Here is a 22,609-nt window from a genome sequence, read left to right as displayed (position 1 = left end):
ACCGGGTAGGATGGGACACGACGGGGTGCGATGTGATGGAATGGGACAGAATGGGAAGGAGTGGGATGGGATGAGGTGGGGTGGGATTGGTAAGGCTCTACTGCAGGTTTTAGTACAGGGCCATGCTTAAGGCACTCAGTCAATAACGCGGTTCACTTGGACAAGCAGCAGAAATGAACGGCCTGGCTTTTATGCTTGGTGAGGAAAGCAAGGGCTCTTCTGCTGTTTGCATAATGCAGTATTCCCATTTAAACAAAAAGCTGGGGTTCTGCTTGCCTCACCGTGCTTGTACGAGGCTTGGAACAAGAGTAAAGGTAGAAACTGATTTTTCTGTAGTAAACCCCTGGTTGTGGGGATGGGAGAGCTCAGCCACCACGCGGCTAAAGGAGAGGCTCAAGGCACTCGTTCCTCCTGTGGGCACAGGGACTGGGTTCAGAGACCGCAGGCACCTGAGGCACGTCCAGCTCGGGTAGCTAGGCAAAGCAGGAGCCACAGGCAGACGGGCTGAGACAGTGGGGTGGCTGCTCCTGGCTGGCTGGAAGAGCTTACCTTCGAGGCTAGTTGACTCCAAAAGCCACCCAGAGAAACTGCATCTCATCAACAGCTGCCTGGCTGCTGAAAGCTCAAGGAAGTCCACGATCCAATTAAAAAAATATCACCTGGTGCCAGGTGTTAATTCTCCTGATACAAGTCAATGTCTGGATTATGGAAATGCTGGAGTCATCCCATGGCTGCTCCCAAGGAAGCACCCACTCGGCACCGCCGCATTTAGTGCCGGAATAACAGTGCTGGGACACCCCAGTCACAACTCCCAGCAAGAGCGCAGCTCCTTCTTCTTGCCGATCCCTTCCCGGTCTGTGGCTGGAAAAGAGCACTTTCCAGGCAGGACATCTCAACGAGGACACACCACAGGCACAGGCTGATGCTTACGCTGCTCAAACAGCTTCGCTCTTCAAAGCTGGCCTCAAAAAGTGCAACGGTGCGTTTGCTCCTGGTGCATTTAAAGAGAATCTGGTAACGGAACCTTAACCTGGAAATGCCAGCAGGCAAGCTGACGAGACTTAACCAGAGCAGATATTTCTGGTGGGAGTTAGGAAGAATTCCAAGAATATTTGTAAATTAAGTGCAACACATGTAGGACTGGTATTCTAAATATACTTGTTTAACCTATAGGAGTATGCTAGGAGCAGTGGAATAGAGGAGTGAGCAAAACATGTCACGTAGAGTCCAAAAAGGAAGGGGCACACGTACATTCAAAGCAAAGCACAAATCCTTCCATTGCTGCTAGGGCCTGGGAACATCACAGTGGTGGGAGGGGGTGAAGACATCTCAGCACCCTTCCTCCCTCTGCCCTCCTCCCCCGGCTGCAGGACCAGCTGCCCTGAGGCAGGCTGAGGGGGACGGCTGACAGCCCAGAAAGGCGCTGCCCTCGGTGGGTGCTGCTGGAACAATCTGAAGCCTCCGAGCCCAGGCCTGTCCATCTGACAGCAATAAGCAGTGCGGTGCCCGTGACAGTGGAGGGAAGCCCAGCTGCATGGGCCAGGGAAGGACAAGCAGGTCAGCGGTCTGTCCTGTATGCACCGCGAGTCATTTCTTAGTTCCCATAGAAACTGGCTGCTGCAGAAATCATGTTATGAAAATGACTTCCCAGATTAAAGCTAACAGATTGGGTTTGCTCTAATGAGAGTAAAGGGACTCGTCGCTGTATTGCCCTGCGTAAAAACAGTTCCAGAGAAGTTGCAGGTACCCCCAAGGCAAGCTGCGGGCAGCGCGTGCTGCGTCGCCTGCCAAGCCCCAGGCAGGGGAGAGGAGGAGGAGGAAGGAGCAGGGACTTCCAGGTCCCACTAGCTCCGTACAGGTGGGTACAAGAGGCCGCGCTGTTGCCATCTCTGAGGGCCGAAATCTATCGTTTGCTCTACGAAAGGCAAGCCTGCAGAAGTAGCAGCAATGGATGATCATGTGGCAAGATCTCCAAGAGGCTGCAAGAAGACGATGCGCCTTGAATGGAAAGGGTAAAGGCAGCAATGGTGGGTTAGAGACACGGGTGGTCACTGCTAGGCTGCCTGTCCCTCTTACCCACATCCTGAACGGGGACACCTCGTTCAGTGTCTGCTCTCACATATGACATGGCCACCGAGTGGTCAAAAATCAGCCTTGTATGAAGACAAAGTCTGGATGAGCCAGCTTTTATGTAAGCTGCTCTCAGAAATACATGTATTATTGAATAAACCAAAGTCACGCCTCACAAAGCTCTGCAGCAAGAAAGCGAGCCGGCCTTTGGTGGAATCATTGGCAGAAACCCATGCAAAACTTAAAAAGCTTAACTCTCCCTCCATACTATTAATTCCTCGATCAAGTTTCATTTGGAAAGAGTCCACCAGAATAGAAAGGCATTTTAGCCTGATGAGAGAAATGCCACAGCCCAGGCTGGGTAGCACGGCGGAGGCCTGGGGCCAAGGCTCAGGACGGGTGGTGTGAGGACAAGCTGTGCCCACCGCCACCGCAGCCACTCGCGGCTCCTGGAAAGGCGGCTGTCGTGGTTTAACCCCCGTCCCAGCTGAAACCAGGACAGCGGCAGCCCAGATGTGTGGACCGTGCCCTGTGCCTGGTCAACCCAACACAGTGTGAGCACCTGCAGGGAATCGCTTCACTGGAAGAACTTCAGTGGGAAGTCTCCCCACTGGATAATAATCAGGCAGATCAGAGAAAAGATCTGGAAACAGATGTTAGCAGGGTGGAATTCATTTTTAGCATGAATTTGGATGTTTCTGGAAGTTGGTCCAACATTGCACAAAAATGTAGTCAAGAATACAGAAATGCTGAAGGCAATCAAATCAAACACTTTTGTTCACGCCCTGCAAATGACAGCCGGTCGTAGCGATAACGAACAAGTGATCGTTCTTGAAAAGTCCCCGTGTTCCTCGGTGCAGTGAAAGCTCCACGATCTCAGAGGCCTCCCATAAATATACTTCTGCATCTCTGCTGTGAAATCCACTCAAAATGACTATACTGGATTACCCATGACCCCGTTTCTGAGAGACTCTCACAGGAAGGCTCTACAAAACTTGAGGATGTAAAATTAAAAATCCTGGGAGCAATCTGTACTGTTGCAGAGTGTTTCATCTCCTTATGCAGCATTAAAGCGCTGCTACGCAGGCCTCGGGAATATAAACACTAATTACTGCAACCATGTAACAAAGTCATAAAGGACTTTACAGTACAACTAACAAGCAATTAGATGTTAAATTAAGCAGCAGAACGTGATGGTCTATAGTCCATCAAAGGAGAAACAAAGCCCCTCAGAAGACAGATACGGTATTTCGTGGAAGAAACGTGTAGCTCAGGAGCCTCACTGTGGCATTTGAAGATGCAGAGTGAACAGACACATGGTATTGCCAATGACTTGAATTTACGTGTACACTTAGCCTATCAATAAAGTGATTAATTAGCTGAAAGGAACATGATGGTCACTCCATAAATGAGACAGCAAAAGAAGGATGCATTATATGACATACAAGGCAGTGATTAAATGTGCAGAGGGGAGCTGTGGCTTGGGTTCTTCAGGCTGAAGCTGCCGGGCAGTCAGGGCACAGTCCAGCTGCCTACAGAGCGGCGCTGGGTCTCTCTCGGTTCAGCCAGCCAAACACAAGGTGCTTTTCCAGCTGATTTAGTACTGTAATGGGAATAAGGACACACACGTAGTTGAAAGGAACTTGTTTGGCATGGACAGGATTGGCAGGATTGAGTAAGCTCTCCATCAGGCAGCCTTTCACAGATTTCCTTCTCACCCTTCCTCCCAGCTCATGTCAGAAGAGGCTCAGATGCTCTTCGGAGCCTTGCCAGGGAAGGTAGAGGGTGATGTGAGGAAATCAGCTTTCCAGCCTACCACCTTTCTTCCTGGATGAATAATTTGTCTCAGAGTACTCCACCTCCTTCCTCTGAAACCCTCTCGCCCACATGGGTTACGTTCCCTGAGGGATCAGCTCATTTCCTGATGAGCTTGCAAAGTACACGGCTTCGTGCTCCAGCTGGCCCAGCCATGGCTTAGCACTTGGGAGCTGCTAGGAAAAATACAGTGCCAGGGTGCTGCCTAAATGGTTAGGGCCAGAACAGAGCCAGGAGATGAGTCCCATAGTAAATAAAGGTCTTGGACAGCAATCAGAGAAGCCAGGTTTTGCATCAAATCAAGGATTTAAGGAGGAAGTTTGGTCAGAAGTTAAGCTGATGTTGAGAAGACAAGGCAGGAGCCTGGACAGAAGACGAGAGGGACTCAAGGAAACCCTAGAGGAGAGTCTACCTGCCTTGTAAGGACCCGCTGAGTAAAGCCTTGGACAGCCACACGAAGAAAAGTGGAGAAGAGCAGCGTAAGGACAGCTGGGCACGTGGGGGGCCCACCCCAGCAGAGGCAGCAACGCTGGCTGCTCAGGGCGCCAGTCCCTACATTCTTCTTTGCTGTCAAAGCCTCTAGTTGCCCCTCAGAGTCAAACCTTCAGATCAGGAAAGGAATGCTCATGTTTGACTCCCAGATTGCTCACAGCTGGTCTCTCTTACTTCTGTTCAGCCATATGCATCAACTTGCAAACGAATTTTCAGTCTAGAATTTGCTTGACCCACAGTCATATGGGAGTGGAGACAATGAGTTTCAGAATTGGTTCCCAGTGTTCTTTTCCAATAGTGGCACACAAAGTACAGGAAAATCACACACACACACCCCCGCCTCGTAAAGAGCATCTAGTGCAACTTGCTAACTGGAAATTGTCTGGGACATTGACAAAATGCAATTTAATCCCACAGCGATAACTGAACTGCACCCCGAATCACAATAGCAGGGCCTTCTGACAGCACCACCGAACTTTCTCTGTAGCTTTCTCTTGCAACACCAAAGTTTTCTTCCAGTTCACTGATGCTGCCGTGCCTCTGCCGCCCTATAGCTGTGATGACTTGAGCATCCCCAGCAATGTGAGAAGAGGCTGGGACTGGCAGGTATACACACCCAGAACTGCTGCAGGCGAGTCAAGCAAATGACACATATGAAATCCGCGTATCCTGACGAGTGATAAAACAATAGAGGCATTTTACTTTTTTTTTAACCTGACTCATGCATTCACTTCCTCTGTCTGAGGGCAACACGTAGGTGAGAACACCTTTGCTTCCAATAACTGGAAGAATTTTCCCCCAGATGGAACATCCTTGGTCGGTATCTGCTGGCAAGCAGCCTGGGAAATTCCGAATATGGTTTTAAAATAGTTTCTGAAGCAGGAAGGGACCTTCAAAAAGGCAGTGAAATTTCAGAGTATTTCTGATCTGCTCAACTTAGCAATGGTGTACTACCTTCCAACCATGGCAGGTCAATGAGGAGATGTGTAGGGGGTGCTCAGCACTGCTGGGATGGAGTGAGAACAGCATGGTGGCAACAAGAAGCCTTTGTGGTGTTTGGACATTTTCGCTGACCTGTTTCTGTAACTACATGTCTTATCTTTGCCTAGAGCTGCCCACTTTCCTAGTATTTGTGTTCTTTGGGGGACCTGGAAGGGCGCAGAGGACACGGCCCAAGGGTTGGTGATGGCCTCTCCTGGCCCTGGATGACCAGCTGCCCATAACCTGCCCACGGAAGACAAAGGTGAAGAAAGATAGCGGCATGACTCAGTGCTTTTCCCTGCAGGAGAGAGAGTTTCTGGGACAGAGGAGGTCTGCCTATCGGGACCCTGCTGGGGAGGGAGCATGGGGCATGTATGGTCGTGAAGCTGTCAGTGGAAGGATAGGTGATCTCTCCAGAGAGCTGAAACGGGGCAAAGACAGAAAGCTTTTGATCACGGAGGGGGTGGAGGACGTTTCTTGCTGAGAAGATTCCTTCAAACCCTCCAGGACAGGAGCCACCAGCTCCACCTCTGACCTCCCTAACTTTTATCAAATTTCCCATCTGTGGCTGTTGCCTGCAGAGCCTTTACCAAGCTTCCCTCCAACCACCCCACTTCCCACCAACTCCTTTTAAAGGAGCACTTAAGCAAATCACACACCAGCTCCTTCCCCTTTCCTGTCATCTCTTCACAAAGCAACACAAACGCAGTCTTCCACCACTGCTTTCTACAAGGTGGAATACACAAGTCATCGTGGCTACCTCCTTCCCTCTAACAGGCTAGCACACTCAAAGCTAGCGAGAGCAGGTTACCCAGAGCTCTGGAGAAACATGGGATGGTCCTCAGGGCTCTCGGGATGGTTGTCAAAGCCCCCAGCCAGGTGGTGACACAAGGAAAGCCCAAAAGGACACAGAGCCCGTGAGGACGGGATGGTGGGTCCCAAGCCAACCGGGGAAGGAAGAGTCTTGCTTCCTCGCCAGGGCAATTCAGAGGCTGTCGGGAAGGTTGGCACTCTGCTTGTTGTCCAGGGGCCACCCTTTTGCGGGGAGACAGCCAAATACATGTTCAGCTTCCACACTGCACACGGTAAGGCCAGAGGCAAATGCAGCACAGGTGGCCATAGCTCCGCTAGCACCAGGATCTCCCAGGAATCTACAAAAGCTGTAGCAAATACTGGGCTTGGAAGGCAGAGGGGAGACCAACACAGCAACCAGCAGCACCTCCCCAGGAGAGAAGGGAACACAGTGACAGCTGCTCTACCGTGGCTCTAAAACCCAAAAGAGATGTCACTTCTTGGGGCTCTGCCAACTATTTCGCTCAAGACTGCTCAGGCTCCCACTCCATGCGGGCAGTCCCGACCAGCCTGACTCCCGACAGAAGACATACAGGGTAAGGTACCTGTCTCTCCAAATCCCAGCCCTCCCCGATGTTTGATTTACTCTGATCAGGCGTGTTCACTGGATGCAAAAGCAGGCTGCACCAACAGGATAATATACAGGTACTAAAAATTAAATACCTGACATTTAATGTTCCCTTCACATCAGTATTTTGTGGAAGCATTCATTCGCAATGACGACCTGAAGGTGTTACATTGCAAGAAGGATGCTAAAGGCAGAAAGGATTTGTGTGCGGTTTTCATCTAGTTCCTATTTCCTACGCAATTTTGGACAAAGTGACACCTTGGGATCCCTTCCAGCCCTATTTTTCCTGAGTTTATAGTGCCATTAAATATGGTAACTTCGTTGTTGTTGGGCTAGAGGCCCAATAACAATTTCCTATCTTTCTGGACAAGAAAACAGGTTTTGTTGTTTTATTTAATGATGCTATTCTTCACTGATTACATGATGTTTTAGCACTTGTAAAAATTCAGTGTCTGTACTCTGGCCTCTTTTTTTCCCCCCAAATCAAACTAATAACCTCAGTAAATTTGAAGTTATAAGTAAGCTTTAAGGAAATAGGGAGCTTAGTGTTTTGGTGAAATATCAGTGTATGTGCAACAAAATGGATTCTAGAAAGTTTCCAGGAACTAAGCTGTATTAATTATGAAAAAAAATAAGTTTAACCAGCATTTATATACATTCACAGATTCTGGACAGTTTGTAGGGACATTCAGACACCTCTGCAAATGAGCTAAAATTGGTCCATATGTCATTCTTCGTAACTATAGATTGAAATTGCATAAGAATGTGAAATTAACTGAAAAAGCAGCACTCTTGTGGATAACAATATCAAAAATTAGCACTTTTCTCAACTGAAGCCTGCACGATTTCATTAATTACCTGTCTTAACTCTGGATCTGAAATCACAGTCACTCACAAGCCCAGTGACAGGTGACAGACTGCTCTTAGCAGACACACCCCTAGTAACTAAGGAGCTGATGGTTACTGAGCTTTAAATAAAATCAAAATGCTTAAATTCTACTCCTCTGAGTGCACAGCAGCTCTGCATTCTTTGGAGAAAGACCTAATAAATTAAACAGTGAGGGTTTGGGGATTGTTCCATGATTTGACTTAAAAATAACAGCGTAATGCCTGAAGTTCTTAGGCATTGCTCTTTTGCCACAAGACAAGATTGGTCTTTCTCTTCTGAGCAGATAATTATGCCAGTTATAGATAAGATTTTACGGAGACCTCTAATATGTTACAAATAAATCTGAGGCTTGCCCGAAGTTAGGTTGGGAAAAAACGCAAACCCCAAACCCTTGGAACAGCATTAGTTCTCTTAATATTCATTACAAGCACTTAAAAAAGATGTGGAATTTAAGAAAAAACTGCTGTATCGCAACGATCATCTTGATCGATGACTTTAAAGTACCCTCACAGGAGGTAAACAAACGTAAAAAGGAAACCATAAAATACGGGAACATACGTTATCGCTCCCGAGCGCAAGGACGAGGTGGGAATCAGATGGAACTGACACTATTATTGAGAATTATACTTGAGTAAGCCCAAGTTAGCACTCTAAAGGACTGTTCATCAAAATAAGCACTCCTTTCCCTTCCTCACCTCAGAAATGGCCCCTCTCTGAAGCACCAGGCCCATGAAGCTTGTCGTTGAAGCTTCCTGCCAACACCGACTTCCCCAGGACTGAAGAATAGCTCACCAGCTACCTCTGGCTTGTGTTAGGCTATTTTAGCTTTAGCAGACCAGAAAATCTAATCTATTAGACACCAATTATATCCAGCTCTCTAAGAATTTTAAACAGTTTACAAGTGAGGTAATTAAGCACAGGTTTAGTCTCTGCTCTTGCTCCCACAGAGGTACCAAGAAGGCACAAGTCTGACAAACTGGCAAAATACAACTATCAGAATGGGAAAATGTATGGGACAATAGGATTACCAGCATCAATAAAGAAACCTTTCTGCATAGACCAGTAGCCACCAAAGAGATGCCCATGCCCAGGAGGCCAGAAATTGAATTCAGGGAGCAGCTAGCTGTCTCACTGGTGAGGATAACAGCAGTGGGTTCGCCACTAAGGGAGACTCCTGAAGGTTTCCTCAGCAGCACCACTGGGCACACGGAGGGGGACAATAATTAACAAACAGTTCAGTGCAGAAGGTGCACACAAATCCCCCTGGTCCACCCGGGAACAATTCCCCCAGCAGCCCAGAGAGCTCCAGCTGCCCTACTATCTTCCAAAACAACAGAGCTCAGCTTCTGCCCCCCACCAAATTCTGCTGGCTGTCTTGCAACAGGTGCTCTATAGAGTTAATTCATAGATGTACGTGACTTTAGCCCAGCACCTGATGTTTTAGGGAGAAACTAGGATCCTCCAAAACCCAGCTATGACAGAAGGTTGTAGCCCTCGGTAGCCAGTTACCAACAGGCGGACTCAGCCTTCAGGCCAGGTCACAGTGTGGCACCAGGAAAAGAGCAAAAAATACTGGATTTGAAAACACAAGCAACAAGACACGAAGTATTTTTGATATCTGATCCTTCTCAGAAAGCAGCAGAAACCACACCAGGTACAGAAATATTTATATGTTAAATTAACACTCTCAGTGTGCAAGACATGAAGTCATCCCTGTCACAAACAGGAAAAACCTTGAATCCTTGCCAACAGATCTGGACACCAAAGCAGGACACCTGAGGTGCCTGCAAATCTGGAAGAACCGATTTGAAATAGTATGCTGTGCTTGACTTTGATCTCTCAAATCTCAGCCTTGCAGACTGGCTGTTACGAGATCCTTCTGAAACCAAAAGCTTTCTTTCCCTTGCCCCTTGCCAAAGGTGCACTATTTTGCACAGGAGATCCTGCCCTAACATACTGAAACCAGCCTTTGCAGCATGACAAAAAAACACACCCTGACTTGTCTGAAGCTTTCCATGTATTTTGGACAGCAGCTGTCTTAGGAGTATACTGTTACCTCACACCTTGCATCTGGCAGGGTGCTAGTGGACAGTCGTGTCACCAGACAAAGTGAGGTGGGGATAAGTCAGCAAAACCTACTCTAAAGTGTTCAGTACTTGATTATAAAATTAAAATAAAAACCCCAGCCCCTTAACCTCCTGCTCCCCCCCAAAAAAAGAAGAAAGAAAAAAAAAAGGAAGAAAAAACCCCAAAAACCCCCAAGATATAATGAGATCTACCTGATGCCCCATACTTTCTTTCTAGTGGATACATGGCATCATTTCTGAACATCCTCTCCAGCTGCCTGCTTGGGGTGTCTACGCTGATATGCTCTGCTCCTTCAATGTGACTCTTCTTTCCCTGTTATGCTGCTAATTGCAATTCTACTTTAACGGCACACTGCATGCAAAACACATCATCAAAGTGGCTCCTGGCACACCACTTCTCTTTTACCCTTCAGTTCAGTGACATCATTATATTCTATCACTGTCTGTGGTAAAAATGAACCAGTTGTCCAGATCATAGTACATTAAAGAAATATTAATATTTCTTTCCTTTCTCTGGGCTTTAGCCTAATCTTGGTAAAAATGCAAGAGCCACAGCAAGTAATGCAAAAAGTTAATCTAGCTAGTGTTGGGTATATAGGAAAAAGCATAAGGACATAAGAAGCACACCATGATACTTCCTCAGAATACCCTTGCAGCCCCCAGCAACCTGTGCTGAGGGCATGAGAGGGCACCTGACCATTTAAAAGCCTTCAAGAGATGTTATTTCCCCTCCCCTCCAATGAATTTTCTAGTTCTGTCGTGTGCGTGTTTAAACAGCTTATGTCTAAATTTCTTATTGACGCAACCCTCTTTGGTTCATTACGAATTCTCAGAAACCATATCCCAAAAGAAACAATTACCATACAAATATCTTACTCATTCTGGTCTCCCGTTTTCCCCCAGGAATTAATAAAGCCTGACACATTCATATGACATACATGGAACTCAAGGCTCAGAGTTCATAACTGTCCTCCACACCGTTCATGATAGAAACCTCAGGACAGCTACTGTATTTTGAAAAATTAAGACATGAAATGGAAGGGGAAGTTTTAAAACAAAGATAAACATGTTAGGAATGAAACAGGCCTAAGTAAAGTAGCTTTGAGGCAAGAGAAGAGCTCCCCTCCACACTCGTGTTTCTCTAACCCCATGGTTTCTAGGCCATTATTATTCAGACTTGTTTCAGAAACAGCATGAATCTCCTCATGTCCTCTGTTACAGAAAACAAGTTCTACCTCTTACATAGTTGCAACTTAAAAAGTGGACCCAAAAATGGCAGAAATAAATACTACCATCATCTGCTTGAAGTGAATTACAGTGATGTACAAGAAAGCATAGTTATCTGTCAGTATTTGCCACTTACACATTTAAGACACACTTTAAAGATAAAATACAAGTAATTTGTAATATATCAAAAATTTCAGTACATTAAGAAAAACTGTTCTATTTTTAGTTAGAAGCATGTTAAGTCCAATTGCTGCTAATAAGTTAGGAAATTCTAAATGTAGCTCTACATTTAACAGAATAGCTACAATTATAAACCCTTATGTTTCATAGCCTCTTTTTTTAAGACAAAGCCTCTTTTTTTTAAGACAAACCCCTCTTCCTTTTTGAATCAAGTGCCTGACTAAGATAAACAGATTTAAAGATCTGGCAGAAGAAATAAAGCCGTTAGAAGCCTGCCCTTGTTCCCTCAGCTTTTAGAAGAGTATGTTGAATTAACATCTCTTACATTTTCCAGCTGAAACGATCATTTGTACAGGCAGTTAGGAATAAGTTAGGCAAAAGTCAGCCCACAGAAACCATCAGCGAAGCAAACCTAGAATAAAACTGTCTTGCAGTTGAAATTTAATTTGCATTAGCATTAATGCTTGGGGGGAAAAAAAGTAATTTTTTTTTATTCAGTTGCACAAGCGTGCTTGCTGACTGCCTTGGCAACAGCAGCCTGCACACACTCCTGCCTGCCCCGGCCCCACAAGGGTGCTTACTCAGACATAACCTACTGCGCAGTCTCTGAAGCCATCAAAATAACCATTTAACGCCGCAAAACTATCAAAATATGTAATTCCTACACACCTGCATCCAGTAACACAATGTTCCTCTCCTGGAGGACAAACACCCTCATGACAACTTGAGGACATGTGTGGAATAACCATCTTCCTCCTGGCAATTCTGTGTCCCCCTTGCTTTCACAGCTTACGCAACAGCACATGATCACCACAAGCAATTGCTGGGCTGCTATTTAAGTAGCTTCAGGGTGACCATGAAGACAGATAAAAAATACTCTGTGGACATCTCCAAAATTTGTCTTGCGCCATGCCTCAACTACTAGCCCAGGAACCTAACAGCCTGGTACCTAGCAAACAACACCTTCAGCAGAGCAATTTCTTGCAGCACTTGATCTCACTCTGCACTGCTCTCGAAAGATCAGCATTTCTCCCCTCACACTGGCCGGGAAACAGCTTCTTGTGTAGCGTTACTTTTCAGCTGCATCAGGTGGCAGAGCTGGTGGTACAAAGGAGAAGGCAGGATGGCCCAGCAAAGAAGAGGAAGGCTGGGACTGCTGCTGGTGCTGGGAGCCCAGTCTGGAACATTTTAAGCTGAAAGGCAAAGCTGAGAGTGGTTCGATACTGACAGGCAGAGCAGCCCCTACTTGCCAGTAACAACTGCTACAGACAGACCAGGACTGCCTTCACAACCTACCCGGGCAGAGCACGCAACCCCTGCAGAGATTAATTCATCTCACTGAAGGCTTATTATCTGGAAATTCTATGGTAGCCATCAATCTGAAGTGGTTATCATCCATACTGCCTGTTAAATGTATTTCTTAGGACAGGCTGTCACACCTTTTTCAGGTCCTTGCTTCTCCACAAAGCTACGTGGTCTAGGAGTAACTGCTAAAGGTAGGAAATTCCACGTTTGTGTGATGGCTTGCTCCTCCTAGGGAGTACAGCCTGAACTGTTTCACAAGTGATGAGATCCTTGCACATAGGTTCAGATTCCTCATGAAAGTGCTCTGTGTGATGAAGGAAATAAGCACTGGACAAGTCAGCCAGCCAGCCAGGTTCCCGTCTGCACTGTTGTGACGCGAGTGCCTTTTGCCCACTGCTCCATGTCCTGTACGCGGTCACCTCTTTCTCACTGCTGGACTGACAAGAGTTTTTTGCCTGGCCTGACCTTTAAACACGGAGGTGAAGGGGGATGGGACAGAAAAAGGATTGCTGCCAAAGACCAATCCAAACCGTTCCCAAGCTGGCAATTTCAGGATGGAGTGGACAGGCATGCAGCTTCCCATTGAAGGATGCTACACCTTTTGGATCACCACTAATAAAAACAAGGACTGCATAAATATAGGGAAAGTTCAAACCACTGAGAGCGAGTGTCAGTCACCACTTTGCGATGGGGAAAACTAAGCGTGCATAGGCAGCTTCTCCAAGGGTCTGCAGCTCCAGATAATGTCATTACGGAAAGATCTTTCTGTATCAGTCATGTCCTTTAGCATCAGAAAACCAAGGCAGCAATCCCAAAGGTATACACAAGGTGCCCAGCTTCCAGAAACAGCGCAGTGTCCCTGTCAATGGCCGAAGGCACGTAGGCCAGGGCTCTTGCTCAGCCACCTTCCCTGTAGGACACACTGATAGGATACAACAGAGATGCTCCAAGATGTGCCTCTGCTGGGCCAGCTGTACCAAGGGTTTAATCAAAGGTTGGTCCAGCCCTTGTAGCAAATCATGCTGGCAAGGCAGCAGGCGCATTCCCTGTACTACCACCCTCATACATGGAACAGTACCGCATGCCCGCAGAGCCTCATCCCACTTCATCAGCTACCAGGCTAAAACCTGCATTTTAGCTAGCTAGAATTAGTTATCTGCATTTTTATTCAAATCCTGCATGTGAAAAAGAACATCCTACGTCCAGAGCTTTCAAAACACATCGGGAGAAAAGCAGAAGTACGAGGCCCCTGCTTCAAGAGCCCTGCCCTCCTCAAGAGCCTGAGGACATCGCCCCAAGCCCCCCAACACCCCAACATCTCAGGTCCCTACAGGCCATGAAGGAAAGCCAGCCACACACTTCAGGCTATCCTAAAGTGTTGCGCCAGTGGCCCCTCTGCTTTTAAGCTAAGGAGGCTCCAGCTCAAGTGTCTGCACTGCTCCCAAGCACTGCCAAGCAGCCCTCTGCATGCTTCCAATTCCTCCAAGGGTAACAGTTACTACCTTTAGAGCAACTGCTAAAACAGATGAAGCAGAACTGTGAGGTGCAGCAATAAAGCAGATCAATGAGTACCAAAGAGAAGACGAAAAAATTAGAATGATACATTTATTGTCAATGGCTATTTCTGTGTAATTTGTATGGATCAGGTATTTGGAAAAGGGATAACTGACACGTAGGGAAAACCACACACTTCTCCTTAGCCTATTCTTGACTACCAGCCAGAAGATGCTCAGTTTGTGTGCTCTGCTCTCCAGCACCTTCATTCTAAAATCAATTTCCTGTTTCAAAGCAAAAAAAGATCTTTCCATTCTTCTCCTTAAAAACACAAACTTCTGCAGGCCAAGCCACCTCATCGGCAGTAAAAGCAGTGTCTACTTTTCACCACTGTGGCCTTGTTAATGGCAGGCATATCAGTATGCTCTTGGGATTTCTCACTATAGTCATCAAAGTTTATCATTGCTTAATAAAATGCTATTACATTTTTGGGGGCCAACTAAGATAAGAAGAGACATTACAAAATTTTCCACAGAAAGATCATGCCAATAATTTTGGGTTTCACGTATTATAGCAAACATCCTGCGTTTGCAGCACTACATATATAATATATATTAAACAGGCTAAACTACTCACAGTTCAAGCAATGTTCACTGATCTTTTAAAAATGGGTAGTAAACATAATAAATCAGTGTTCCACGAATTCTGAGCATTGCCTGCAAAGTCCACAAAGATGATAAAATGGTGCTAGATTGGGACTGTTGGAAGGATTGAGACTTGTTTCTAATCCAACAGAAATTTAAAATAGCTTCTGTAAATGTACAGTAGCACTTTTCAACTCATGATACATGAAAATTGATTATGTGTAAAAGCAGATTGTTTCCAACATCCTGAAAACACATAATGACAGAAAAAAAACCCAAGATAGGCCTAAATTTTGTTTTGTGAAAAAGACCACAGGGTTAAAAAAATCACACCTCATACAAAAATAATATTTAGCAAGGTCTGGAGAGATCTCATTTCCCCTAGGAAAGTAACCCTGTTTTGAGACATACCATTTTTTAAACCAAAGAGCATTTCTCATCCCTGTTACACTTCACTGCTAAGAGAGAAAAGTTTCTAAATTTAACTACTCAGCAGGTAGGCACTTGTTTTCCTGCAGCAAAATTATTGTTACAGTATCTTGCAGAACTATAAAACTCTGTCCTATGCTACTTAGCACTATTTACCTCTTTAGATATCACTACAGGTACAATTACGTGTCTCAGGGACCGTTTTCAGGATGTCTACCTGATTTAGCACAGGACTTATCCTCACTGAACCTGTCACAGATTTGCTAATAAGTTAGAATTAATTAACCACATTTGATTTTACACAGTTATTTTAATAGGAATATAGAGTTATAAGAAATATTTTAATGAAACTTCTATTTGTACAGCTATAGCTGCTATGAAATCCTCTGTATAACCCCGTACCAAGGCCGGAGGAATTGGTCAGAATCACCTAGTAGGAATGTTTAGAACTTAGATAACGGACTTAAGATTCAAGATGATTGTTTATATGTAACCTAGGAGAATGTACTAAAATGTCAAAATGGGAATTAATGTGAACTGGGTAGAGTCAAGTGAAGCAACTCATAGTTACCTGTCAAGAAACAGTTACCTTAAGTGAAAGGTAATTCCGGCAGGGGGTATCGCGACCACTGACTCAAGTACCACCCACCCGGATAATACCCCAGACCCATTTCTAGACCTTTCTAACCTTTACTGCGCAGAATTGGATATGGGAGGAGAGTATGTTAATGATTTTCGGGAAATATCATGATTCTGCATGAATATTTAATGAATATGCATGAATAAGTTCTATATAAGGTGCATGATTTTGAACCATGGTGTGCGTTGATCGTGAGAGGCCTCACTTACGCACCCGGCCATCAATAAAGAAGCGTCTGCTTATCTACATCACATTGGTGTCGGTAAGTTCTTCATTCCGAGATTTCGGTAACAAACCCACTAGGGTTTTCTCTAATTTAGTTGCAGACATCCCGCCCCGAACCATCCTCAAGGGCACTTGCTTTTGAAATCATTCTTCCTCTGTCTCCTTCTCCCTGCCACCAGGACGCCCTCTCCCAGCTGCACCTGCCCTTTTCTTCACCCCATTCCAGCACCTTCCTGGAGACCCCACCTGCCACGCCGTGCAGCTCTGGCTGCCAACCCCCAGGGAAGGACCTACCACCTCCCTCTGCCACTGAGGGCTACTCACTGAGCACATTTACGTCTCCTAGCCGTGTTATTACTCTTTTAGCTTTTAATAACTCAGCTCAGACTGGCCGGGGCCTAGGCCACCAGGCAGGGCCTCTCTTCGGGGATTTATGGCACACCACAGCGCAGGGAGCTGCTTTTAACCTTCTCTGCGTCCCGCGGCGGGGCGCTGCGGCCTGAAACCAGCAGGGAGGCCTGTGCAGGCCGCCTGTGGCCCCCACGCATAAAGGACACGAGTGACACGGCACCAGCCTCTCAGGGTGCCGGGGCTGCCCCCCAAAGCCCCCCCACAGAAAACAGCCCCCCACGCACGGCGGGGCCTGGGCCAGACAGGGGCCCGCCCGGAGCGGCGGGGGGGGTGGCCGGGCTGAGCGCCAGCGCCCGCCCGCTCCCGCCTCCTCCTCCTCATCCCCCCTCCCCCTCCCGCCCCGGCGTGCGTGCGTGCGTGCGCGCGCCCTGCTCCGTGACCCATTTCACTGAACAAAGGATTTTGCTGGAATCTCAGCGCTAGACCTAAAATGGCGCCGGCACGCTCGGCCGTCCCCCTCCCTCCCCGCCCCGCGGGCACCATAGAGATGGGGCGGGCCGGGGCGGCTAGAGCGGCCGCTCCCCGTGCCTTCTCTACGCGGCCGTAGTCCGGCCTCGCTGGTGCGCGGCGGGGGAGGGGGCGCGGGCCGGGAAAGGCGCTGTCGCGTCATGGCGGGCGAGGGCGACTCTGAGCCGAGGAAGGTAACGGAGGCTGGATGGATGTACTGGGCGGGGGGGCAGTGCGGCGAGGGCCCTTCTCGCCCCGAACGTGGCCGTAGCCCTCCCTCCTCTACGGAGCGCTGCCCCTATGCCCCGCCAGCAGCCCCTCAGGCCGGGCCGGCTGCGGGCGGGCGGGCGGCTGAGGGAGCTCGGGCGGCGGGAGGCGGCGGGGCCGGGTCTGGAGCCCCCCAGGCGCAGGGGGGTGGCCGTGCGTGGGGGTCTCCACGCGTTTGAAGGTTTCCTTGAGCGCCCCGCTGAAGCGCTGCCGGGCGCTGGGAGGAGGAAGACGAGGAGGAGGAGGAGGAGCTCCCCGCGCCCACGCGTGTCGGTGGCGCCAGCAGCGCTGAGGAGAACAGGGGCTCTCGCACACCAGTCTTGAAGCCCCGCAGGGTTTTTCTTCTCCAGAGGAAATAACGGGAAGAGCACACAGAAACCCACGCAGGGCCAAGTGAAGGGGGGTGCGTGTGCACATGTTTCCCCACAGACCCTCCTCAAGGCTTTCTCCAGGCTGAAACACTGCCATGGCGCTTGAGCCTATGTCACGGCAGCAGTTAGCGTCGCAATCAGTGATTTCAAGTATAGCAACAGGTGAAATACTATTTTAAAAGGCTGCCTCATGCTGCATGGATGTGGCAGGGATACCTTCTTAGCCAACAACAGCAACATATCGCATGACTTCTTCCATATGAGAGTACTTGAAATTACTCATTAGGAGATTAGACCAAATCCTGTTTGTCTCACTTGTACGCGGGGATTATGTGGAAACAGCTGATGGGTGTCCATAGGGAACATGGATAAAATTATTGATGGGGATTTCCGTGCGTGCATACAAATCCAGCTGTTGTCAGATGCTTGCCATCCCCATTACCAGTCAGACCTCTCACAGTGTCTCACAGAGCCGTCAGCCCTCCACAGATAGTTAACTATAATACTTCATCTTCAAAATATACTTTGTCCAAGTACGTAGCTTTACCAAGAAAAACCAAAACCATTTTAAAAGCATCTTACACAAGAATTCAGTTGGCACAGTTGCACATGTGGTATTTAATGGTCTAAGGGTTTAAACACGATAGAATGTAGATGAATTTTCATGCCCTAGCGAATTAATAGCAGAAAGATGTGCAGATGTTACTACAGTGTAGCCACATTAACCCTGACCAATGTTATCTTGAGGCTTTTCTGTACGTAGTTTCTCACTCCTGCTTGTGGCACCAAGGTGCATTTGCAAGGATGTGTCAGGTGGGAAATAAGAGTTGTATTCCAAGTTAGAAGGCTTAGATGATGCTGGAGCCAGCGTAGGCACCTCTGAAATGCAAAACATGTTTGTCAGTTCACATTTGGGTTTATGAATGCCACATGTAATTTCCATTTGAAAATTAAATAGAAATATTTAAATAGAAAATAGAAAACTGATAGATGCTAGCTAGGGTAGGTCACAGATGTGCGACAGTGTGTGAAATAGTTCAAATAATTTTTACTGGTAGGTTCGTTTAAACCTTATCTGTTGTATATAGAAGAATTTCTGTGTACAGCCCCTGCCTATACGTAGGATTAGGCTAAAAATTACTGGTTTATAAATGTTTTTATTCAGTGTTCAGTATAAGGTTCTCTGCTACTTGAACAATCTCCAGTAACTTTGCTTTTTTTTTTCCCCAAGCACATTTGCCTTTTCAGGTACTAAAATTATGTGGCATAACTGATGGCATAATTGATTGTAACCTTGCCTGTTTGTTGTGATGTCTGTTGGCTTTGAATAAAGATCCTGGATTCTTAAAGGTTTTCTCCATTCCTTTTTGGGGGAATGTAAAGGAAAAAATGAAATCGTTCCTTTGTAATATTCAATAGAAAGGATGGATCAACAGGTTTGTACAAAATGATGTTGCCTAAATCAATAGTTAACTCTTTGGAAACTATTCCTGACGCAGCTGTGTATGTTCCCTTTTCCTCAGATATAACCCTGGAAGTAGGAAATCCTCAAGTGATTATTTCTGACTCCTCAGACAACGAGTCAGTTTTACTGTGGAGTTGGTATCGTAGACTTCTACAAAAGCAATTTTTTAAATCTATGGTGTGGTTTTTTTCTTACAGTCCTTTAAACTCCTAGGATTTCTTGATGTCAAAAGTGTCCCATGTGCACGAGAGTCAGTGCTCTATGGATCCCTGGGATCTTTAGTTGTGGGTCTTGGACATTTTTTAGCAACCAGTAAGTACTTACTCCTTCTAGTTTTTAGATATATATTTCTGCAAGGAAAAATTGATTTGTATGTGCTGTTAGGTTTTGTTAATAATGGGAAGTCATCCAAGGTTTTTTCTGAGGATTTTTGTTTTTCTTTCAGGTAGAGTTAGAAGATCTTGTGACTTTGCAGTTGGTGGCTTTATTTGCACAATGTTAGGATACTGGTATGTAAAACTCTTCTTGAATTTTCACAGACCTATGTTGGCTGCTTTGTACAACATGATCCCCGTGTGACCTTTCACAGTGTTTTAGAAACTCCATACAAATCTTGCCTGGCAAAGCATCCTCTTCCTTCTCCCCCAAATATTTATTTTTTTAAAGGAAGAGAGTTCAATGTCTTTGAATTTTTGTTATTTTTTTAAAAAACCTTGCTATTGTTTCTTGAATCCTAAGAGGTCAAGCCACCCAGTTACTTCAGTCTTTCTTAATTCTTTCTTTTTTCCTTCACATATGCCATCCTTCTGTCCTAATTATAAAGGCAGCATACTACAAGGTCATTAAATTAATTTCCATATTGCAGAAATTAGCATTTTCCATTGGGCTTGTATATCTTGCTCCTCAGTGGCTGCGTAATGTTTGCCTTAAAGAAATAGCAGTTAGCCAAGTATTTTCATGGTGCATCATTTCATAATGACTTTTACTACCGTTATTATATGTGGTTTCAACTTTTCAGCTGGCTGAGTAACTCTGATTTGTCACGTATTAAGCAGGGAATTATGTTTTCTTTTCATCCCCTCCTCTAGGTTTTACTGCAGGTACAATTTGGCCCAACAGAGGATCCGCCAAAGAGTGCTTAAAGAAGGAATGAGAAACAAAATTTTATTTGAAGGCAGTTCTCTTGATCCAGAAAGAAAACAAACTGGCAATGAAAGAAGTGATTCATAGCCTGCTATGGAGGAATTGTGGGCTAATACAGCCGTGGGAGAAGGTGGTCCAAGAATGGCAGTCTTCCCTGTGAATGGGTGAGGTGCCTGAACCTGATAAATCATGCTGGTTTTCCTAGCAAATCCAAGCAAGAAATTCATAGCAAATCTGTGAAGTCGGTGTACAAGCTTGCCTTTTTTTCATGTATGTGTATGACTATGTACACAGTGAGAAATGACCTCCTACCACACATTTGGGAACCGATGGGGTGTATTGCAGGCACTCGGAGGATTAATGACAGTGTTTTGGGACTGTGTTAACTTCCATTATAAACTGAATGGTTCGTTTTAGCAAAGTTCTAATTAGATCTCATTCAAATACAGAGAAGTATTTTTATCAGCTGTTGTCTTGAGTAAATGGATCCTTCAGTGCTACTGTTAATTGTGCTGTTTGTAAAACCAGGAATATTTGAACAGTAGGTGAATTCTTTGTTTGTGCAAGATGGGTGATATCAGTAGCCTTTGTGAGATTTCAGCTGCAAAATAACTTCAGATAATGTGTATACACTGTGAAGTTGAAGGATTTCCATCTTTGTTCTGTGTGAAACCAAGAATAAAACCAAATTTCAGAAGCAGTCTAAGGTATGTAACTAATCTTTTTACTCGATTAAAAATCTTGCGCTTCTGTTTAGGGCATTGCTTTACAATTGGTGGAGTAATAATTTTTTTTAGTATTTTTTGTAAGTACTGATGGTCAGTAGGTTTTGTGGGGTTTTAAATCAAAAAAGGCATATTCTACTTGTATATTTCACGGTACACGTTCAGTTGAAATTATATAGTGGTACTTTTTTTAAGGAAACCATCTTACTTGGAAATACAGTGTTAGGTCTAATTGCATATTGGTAAAAAGATGAGTGATGGGTGTAACATTCCTTGCTTCTGTTTACATCAGTGACACAATGTATTTATTGTTTTCACAAAATGATTTATAGTGTATTATGCTGTAAGCACTTTTTGGTCAGGCATTCACTGAGCAAAAATAGTCCTTTCCCCCCACCTTATACTTTGTCTGAGGGAGTTTGTGATCTGTTGTTAACTCAGGTTGGTGTGGGGAGGTTTGGGAATCCAGTTGTAAACAGCCGCGTTGCTCTACTTATTTAATTTGGAAATACACTTGAAAGCATTAAACAAACATGTTATTTACACTGAGATAATTAAACTTTTACCCCCTGTGGATTAGCCTCTTACAAGAGGAAAACAAACCTGTACACTCTGTTTCCTTTTTTCCCCTCTTCCTTTCGTTTCTTCTGGAGAAAACAATAAAAAAAGGTTTTTATGGAGGCCATTCATTTTAATAATTTTACGTGTAAAGACTCCAGAAAACCTGAACTAGCGCAGTGAAACACTTCCTGCCCTCACTGCAAAGTCTAAACTCAGAAGTTAACAGTTAGTTAACTTAATTCTGAAGAGCAAAATGTTTCCCCTGGTTCTGTGCTGGGGGTGGGGGGAGGCTCCTTCCCTTTGGGGTGGGAGCTGTTGCCTCGTAAAGCCCTTGGAGCAGCAGTGGGGAACGGAGCGAGCCACAAACCAGGACTTAGCAATGGCCTATTTTAATACATGGTTGAGTTCTTTCCTATCTGACCTAAGAAAAGGAACTGCAACCTAAGCAGGGGGTCTTTTGGCTGCGAGGTCATAGTTCAGCCGGGGAGTTTAGGAAACAAAAGCAGGCAGATGAAAATTTACTCTTTGGCAAAGAGCAGTTGTAGAGAAAGAAGAGAATGCTGGTTTGTACTGACAGGAAAAAAGTCAGCATGCACATAATGGCACCCTTCAAAATGCACAAGTACTGTGACTGATGAGAAAAAAGGAGAAGCATCATGAGATTCTGTAAATTTAAAAAATCTGGGGAAAACTGCAGCATTAGATCCTCTCCGGTGTTGTTTGGTGTTGGTTTAAGCTACTGCATTTAAGGATATTAGCTCAACAGCAGCTTAACTACAGTATTAGCAATTCTGGCCAGTAACTTTGACATGCCAGATGTATCTGCATTGCACAGATAACTGATCTAATACTTCTGCTCCACTGTGCAAAGTGTAAAGTGAGTATGCCAGATGTTAACAGAAAAATGGGGAAAGAGGCGATGTGCAGGCAGTGTGGCCGGCACGTTTGAGCTTCCTTAGCTAGTAAAACTTGAGGTGGAATTGAGCTAACCAAAAGTCGGAGCCTTCACTGAGGGGGGCGGGGGGGTTACGGCGAGTAAGCTGTGAGCAGGACTCAGTGGGGGTGGAATAGCAGGGGGAAGAATGCTCATGGTTAAACGTGCAGGGGAAAGTCTGGCATAATTCCTCGCTACAGCTACAGCTGCTTCTGCGCCAGCTATGGGAAGTGGATTGAAAGGGACTGATGGGTTACAACCCCCTGTTGAAAAGGTGAAGGACAGGACAAAACCCCCAAATCTCAAAGTTATTAGTTGTCAGAAATTAGGGTACATTCACAAGAAAACAAAAAATTGTTGTAACTTAATAGGAGTAATCTTAACATT

At 45.8% G+C, this 22,609-nt stretch overlaps 1 protein-coding gene across 1 annotated transcript; it reads left to right on the top strand.

Moving 5' to 3' along the window:
• The first annotated feature begins 16,737 nt into the window (after window positions 1–16,737).
• Window positions 16,738–20,702, top strand: LOC101919812 (cytochrome c oxidase assembly protein COX20, mitochondrial). The gene is made up of 4 exons (XM_055811072.1): window positions 16,738–16,950; window positions 19,057–19,171; window positions 19,305–19,368; window positions 19,948–20,702. Exons 1-4 carry the CDS (start codon window positions 16,918–16,920, stop codon window positions 20,087–20,089), a joined length of 354 nt encoding a protein of 117 aa, XP_055667047.1. The 5' UTR covers window positions 16,738–16,917; the 3' UTR covers window positions 20,090–20,702.
• Window positions 20,703–22,609: the final 1,907 nt, after the last annotated feature.

This window comes from Falco peregrinus, chromosome 7 (genome assembly GCF_023634155.1).
Source record: "Falco peregrinus isolate bFalPer1 chromosome 7, bFalPer1.pri, whole genome shotgun sequence".
Classification (NCBI taxonomy): Eukaryota; Metazoa; Chordata; class Aves; order Falconiformes; family Falconidae; genus Falco; species Falco peregrinus.
Note: the sequence above shows the minus strand (reverse complement) of the source record. Positions and strands in the feature narration are given on the sequence as shown.

Bases quoted from the DNA above. Each gene is read 5' to 3' on its own strand.
- LOC101919812 (XM_055811072.1), top strand. From the start codon at position 16,918: ATGGCGGGCGAGGGCGACTCTGAGCCGAGGAAG. The intron at 19,172-19,304 runs GTAAGTACTTAC...TTTTTCTTTCAG, and splicing joins TGGACATTTTTTAGCAACCA to GTAGAGTTAGAAGATCTTGT. The intron at 19,369-19,947 runs GTATGTAAAACT...CCCCTCCTCTAG, and splicing joins TGCACAATGTTAGGATACTG to GTTTTACTGCAGGTACAATT.